Source organism: Sceloporus occidentalis, unplaced genomic scaffold (assembly GCF_023333645.1).
Source record: "Sceloporus occidentalis isolate IW3139 unplaced genomic scaffold, rSceOcc1.0.p SCAF_68, whole genome shotgun sequence".
Taxonomy (NCBI): Eukaryota; Metazoa; Chordata; class Lepidosauria; order Squamata; family Phrynosomatidae; genus Sceloporus; species Sceloporus occidentalis.
The window spans coordinates 4065741-4071146 of record NW_028317048.1 but is presented as its reverse complement, the minus strand read 5'-3'; the positions used below and the strand labels follow the sequence as shown (position 1 = coordinate 4071146).

At 38.7% G+C, this 5406-nt stretch overlaps 1 protein-coding gene across 1 annotated transcript; it reads left to right on the top strand.

Moving 5' to 3' along the window:
- The first annotated feature begins 418 nt into the window (after nucleotides 1-418).
- Nucleotides 419-4136, top strand: LOC149286555 (keratin, type II cytoskeletal 6A-like). The gene is made up of 9 exons (XM_089493961.1): nucleotides 419-1012; nucleotides 1246-1466; nucleotides 1610-1670; nucleotides 1802-1897; nucleotides 2079-2243; nucleotides 2627-2752; nucleotides 2907-3127; nucleotides 3608-3642; nucleotides 3727-4136. Exons 1-9 carry the CDS (start codon nucleotides 419-421, stop codon nucleotides 4134-4136), a joined length of 1929 nt encoding a protein of 642 aa, XP_089350087.1.
- The last annotated feature ends 1270 nt before the right edge of the window (nucleotides 4137-5406 follow it).

The following is a 5406-nucleotide window of genomic DNA, read 5'->3' as shown; positions in this document are numbered from 1 at the left end:
AGAATGAACATTAAATAATAGTTTACCCTAATGACCGTGAGAAAGTTTAGTAAAAGAAATGCCTCTGGGACTTTATGAAATAATGTAGCGCATTGGAAACAAACAATAGGATATTTAATTTATAGACAATATTCTGTTAATGTCTTCACATCTAGATTCAATGAGTAGTGCAAACAAAGCAATATTTCCCATAGGTGTGATCATTATCATATATTGATGGGTGGCTGCCAGTTTTGCCAAACCCACTATTGCAGCAAACTGGTCTTCTAACACCCATGCAACCAAGCCCATCTCTTAAATCAGATAAAAAGGGTGTCTTGTCTTCCTCCCTGTTCACAGGGCCACAGACTCCTTCGACTTTTCTGTTCCTGTGGAAATTTTCCCTATTTCCTTTCATACTCTGTTTTAACATACCATCATGTCTTACAGAAGAGGTGGTGGTGGAGGTAAAGGTGGAGGCAAAGGCTTCAGTACCTGCTCAGTTGGTGGATTTGGTGCAGGAAGAATGAGTGGCTTCTCTAGATCTGGAGGCAGCTTTGGATCACGAAGTCTAACCCACCTTGGTGGAAGTAAAAGAATTTCCATTAGCGCATCAAGCGTCCGTGTTGGGGGAGGCTATAGTGGTGGTGGTGGTGGTGGAGGAGGAGGAGGAGGAGGAGGGGGAGGAGGAGGAGGAGGATTTGGTGGTGGTATAGGAGGAGGAGGATTTGGTGGTGGTATAGGAGGAGGATATGGTGGTGGCGGAGGATATGGTGGCATAGGAGTTGGTGGTGGTGGCGGAGGGGGAATTGGTGTTGGGGGAGGTGGATTTGGTGGAGGAGGATTTGGTGGGCCAGGAGGTGACCCTGGCTTCCCTGTTTGCCCACCTGGTGGAATCCAAGAGGTCACCATCAACCAAAGCCTTTTGCAGCCGTTGAATGTTGACATAGACCCAAATATCTCAAAAATAAAAATTGAAGAAAGAGAACAGATCAAATCGCTTAACAACAAATTTGCTTCCTTCATTGACAAGGTAAGAGTGTAATGTATGAATTATAATGTATTTGGCTACTTTAGATATGATGAAACATTTTTCATTTAGAGAATGTATATTTTGTATAGGAACATTAGAAATCCTTTAACATTCTATAGGATTGTTATTGTACAATATAAGCATGGTAATGTTCACTGGGTCTGTAACACTTCTGGCTTTTACAAGTATTCTTTTTGTAAGCGTTTGAGCCATTTGTTAATTTGTTCTTTTAGGTTAGATTTCTAGAGCAGCAGAACCAAGTCCTAGAAACAAAATGGCGCCTTTTGCAAGAACAGGGTCAAAAGGGTGGCACAAAGAAACCAGGCCTAGACCATCTTTTTGAAGCCTTCATAAGTAGTCTGAGGAGACAACTGGATAATTTAACAAGTGAGAGGGGCCGTCTGGATGGCGAACTGAACACTATGCAAGAGCTTGTTGAAGACTTCAAGAAAAAGTATGTCTTTGGTTTTCTCTGAATAAATGACCTTATGATAAAAGGATGAATGTGGAAACATAGAAAATGCATAGGGTTATAACGATAGTACTCCATCAGTTTGTGACTGGAATGTAACTGTCTAACTGTACTTTTCTGCATAGATATGAAGATGAAATTAACAAGCGGACTGAAGCAGAAAATGAATTTGTGGTTCTTAAGAAGGTGAGATGATTTTCTTTAATTGATTAATGCTAAAAGAAATGTTGCAGTGCAAATGTTGTGAGCATACTTATTGTTCCCATCAAGTGGTATAGTAACCTTGCTGATGAATGAATATTCCATTGGTGCTATAGGATGTGGATGCTGCCTACATGACCAAGGTGGAGCTGGAAGCTAAGGTGGATGCTTTGACAGATGAAATCAACTTCCTAAGACTTCTCTATGAACAGGTTAGAATTATTCCTCCCTATTGCAAACACTATGGTGAAAGAGAATATTTGTGAAATTGTAAGCATGAATAGTTTTTTAAAGAACAAGGATCAACACTCACGTGAGCAGGTTCTGATAAATGTACCTTAACTTTTTGGAAAAAATATCTATTAATTTTGTGATATTGTGGACTGTTTGCAGGAACTCTCTCAGACGCAACAACAAGTTTCTGACACTTCAGTGATTCTGTCCATGGACAATAACCGTGATTTCAACATTAAGGATATCATTGATGAAATTAAAAATCAGTATGAGCAAATTGCAGCCAGAAGTAAGGCAGAAGCAGAGGCAGTGTATGATGACAAGGTAAGACTAGGTATTACCCCTGTTATCGTAACAAAAGTCCAAACAGGCCACACCTTTCAGCTTAATTATAGTTTTATGTATACATTGCTAATCATGTTGAAACAAAAGCCCTTATGCAATATTCAATAAAAGTTATAGATAAGGTCATTACGAGGACCTTGCTTTTTACATGAGGTTCATTTTTTGTGATAAGACCGAATTAAGTTTCCTTTCTTGACATTAAATTTTTTTAAGGAGTCATAATGGGAAACACTATAGAGGGTCGTTAAGTCTCCCTTCTTTAATGTCAATGCTAAACTGTTTATGAATCCTGAATGCAGCCACATGGGACCACATCCTGTGCAAAACTATATTTATTGTTCACTTTCATTTTTCTTTACTAGTACAAACAACTGCAGACGGTGGCTGGGCAGCATGGTGAAAATCTAAAGAGCACCAAAAGTGTGATTGCTGATTTGAATCGCAGGATCCAGAGGCTTAAGGCTGAAATTGAGAATGTCAAGAAACAGGTAAGCAAATATGCAAGCACAGTCCACAGATTCTTCTGTGTCAAGTTAATTTGAAAAAAATTCAAAAAATGACTGTCTTGAGCAATGTTGATTATAAATTAATTTTCTAAGACTCGTAAAAAGAGATAAGTAATCATATTGCTCTCAATGCAAGAATGCAAGTCTTCAAGCAGCCATTGCTGAGGCAGAAGAACGCGGAGAGCTTGCGTTGAAAGATGCCCGGGAGAAATTGGCTGAGCTAGAAGAAGCTCTAAAGAAGGCCAAGGAAGACCTGGCCCGCCAGTTAAAGGAATACCAGGACCTACTGAATCTTAAATTGGCTTTGGATATTGAAATTGCCACCTACAGAACTCTACTGGAAGGAGAAGAAGACAGGTTAGTGCTGCAAAAATACAATCCTTTTTAAAGCATTATTTTGAGATAATTCTGTTACTGGCATTACATTTTATAAAAATGGTGATTAAAAAAAAGAGACAGACCACCTAACCCCCTATGCATTAGCAATGTTCCAAGATACACCAAATTATATATTTTTTAATTATATGAAACTGCTGTACCACCATAGATCTGTGTGCTAAGTGAGTTAATTCAGGGAAGGAAACAAAAACAGTCCTCTCACTGCATTAACTATGCTATTTTAGTAGCCATAGTTTGGTTTAGGTCTTGAATATCTAAAACCCGCTGCAGAATGAGGTCTGGACAAGATGCAATGTAGTGAGTCACATGTGGCATAATCACTTCCCTTTAAGTTTTACTAATGCCTCTTTCTTTTATCCTGCTTGCATTGACACTATTCACATTATGTGATTTAGCGTAATAGTTATGTATAATGTTTATTACTCTGCTTTATTACAGAATATCTGGACAAATTGTCAACAATGTCAGCATCTGTAAGTTCACAAATATACAATTACTGCAAACTGTTACTGTAGATTATGTTGCAAACGCTAACAATCTTTTGTTTTTCATTTTAGCTGTGGTCAGTGGTGGTTCTTCAAGTGTAGGATATGCCTCTGGTGGTGGTGGTGGAGGAGGAGGAGGAGGAGGAGGAGGAGGAGGCTATGGATCTGTTGGTGGAGGTGGAGGATACAGCTCCGGAGGAGGAGGCTATAGCTCTGGAGGAGGATATTCAACCGGAGGAGGATATAGTTCCGGAGGAGGTGGAGGAGGAGGATATAGCTCTGGAGGAGGTGGAGGATATAGCTCTGGAGGAGGAGGATATAGCTCTGGAGGAGGAGGATATAGCTCTGGCGGAGGTGGAGGAGGATATAGTTCTGGAGGAGGTGGAGGAGGATATAGCTCTGGAGGTTCACAGGTTGGCTATGGAGGTCGAAGCTCAGTGGCAGTTGCACAAACAGTATCCAAAACAAAAAAATCCTACTAAAACCAGCATTAGCCTTCAGAGGCAAACTTCACTATGCCCCTGCCATTCAGCCCATTACTGAAGCTTGTCTAGTACATTTAATATCATACTGGTTCATTCTCTATCCTTAGGTCACGGGGATACCCTTGATTAGAATTATGTACTGCCATGCTTCACAGTAAGATCTTGTCACTGAATTTCCCTAGCTACATCTGGGAAACATGATACATATTCGGCAATAACACAGTGAAATATAAAAAGAAAAGTCAAATTATAGATCAAATGTATTGATAGAACATCTATTTTAAACTCCTCATTGTACCTATGAATGAAACTAGATATCCAAGCACTATGTATGAATGAAACTAGCTACAAATGTGGGGAATATGGACCACGTGGTCATACATCAGGGACTTGAAGTTATGTCTTGTAGACAAAAAACAACAAATGCTAGCTGGAGTTTCCCTAATTATGACTGCTTAGTGTGTGTCTCTCTGTGTCTGTGTAGCACTCAAGACTTCTAAGATGGGTTAATGTCATCATTCCTATTATTTTTGCTTGTCTTTTTTTCTGAATGTATTGGAGGGGATGGATCCTGGGTGTTTTGTATATAAAATTCTCTTAATTCATTGCTGGGTCTTCCAACTCCAGGCTAAAACTTCTTGACTTTTCTGTAAATCTTCAATAAACAGCATGTGGATCTCAAGTGGTGTTAAGAAATTAATTTTAGAATAACATTTTGATATTTGTGTTTAATGTCACGTTAGTACAAATTTTATTTTCTCAAAATTGGTATTAAAACCATGGTATCTTTATTTTTTTGTTTTACATCTAACCTTTAAATGGGTACTCTGCTAGTAGGAGTTATTCTTGTATATAACTGGCCACATTTTATGTGTGATGAATATATACCGCAAAATAATAGTTCAAAACAGTAAAACTCATATTAGAAAAAGAAAAACATACAAACAAAAGTATTTTAGATTTGGGGGTTAATAAATTCATTCTGTGGGACGATGAAGTGTAATATGGACCCATGAAAGACAAATGGCTGCTGGGATTATAGGATTTGCTATATCGGACTATATACCCAAAAGTACACCCCTCCTAATAATTAAATTCACATGTTTAAACCACATGGATTGCTAACAGGTATAAAAAATCAAGCACACAGGCAGCTATCTCCATAGACAAACACTGTCATTAGAATGGGTCATACTGAAGATCTTAGTGACTTGAAATGTGACACTGTCATAGGATGCCACCTTTGACACAAGTCAGTTCATGAAAT

Bases quoted from the DNA above. Each gene is read 5' to 3' on its own strand.
- LOC149286555 (XM_089493961.1), top strand. From the start codon at position 419: ATGTCTTACAGAAGAGGTGGTGGTGGAGGTAAAGGTGGAGGCAAAGGC. The intron at 1,467-1,609 runs GTATGTCTTTGG...TTTTCTGCATAG, and splicing joins GTTGAAGACTTCAAGAAAAA to ATATGAAGATGAAATTAACA. The intron at 1,898-2,078 runs GTTAGAATTATT...GACTGTTTGCAG, and splicing joins TAAGACTTCTCTATGAACAG to GAACTCTCTCAGACGCAACA.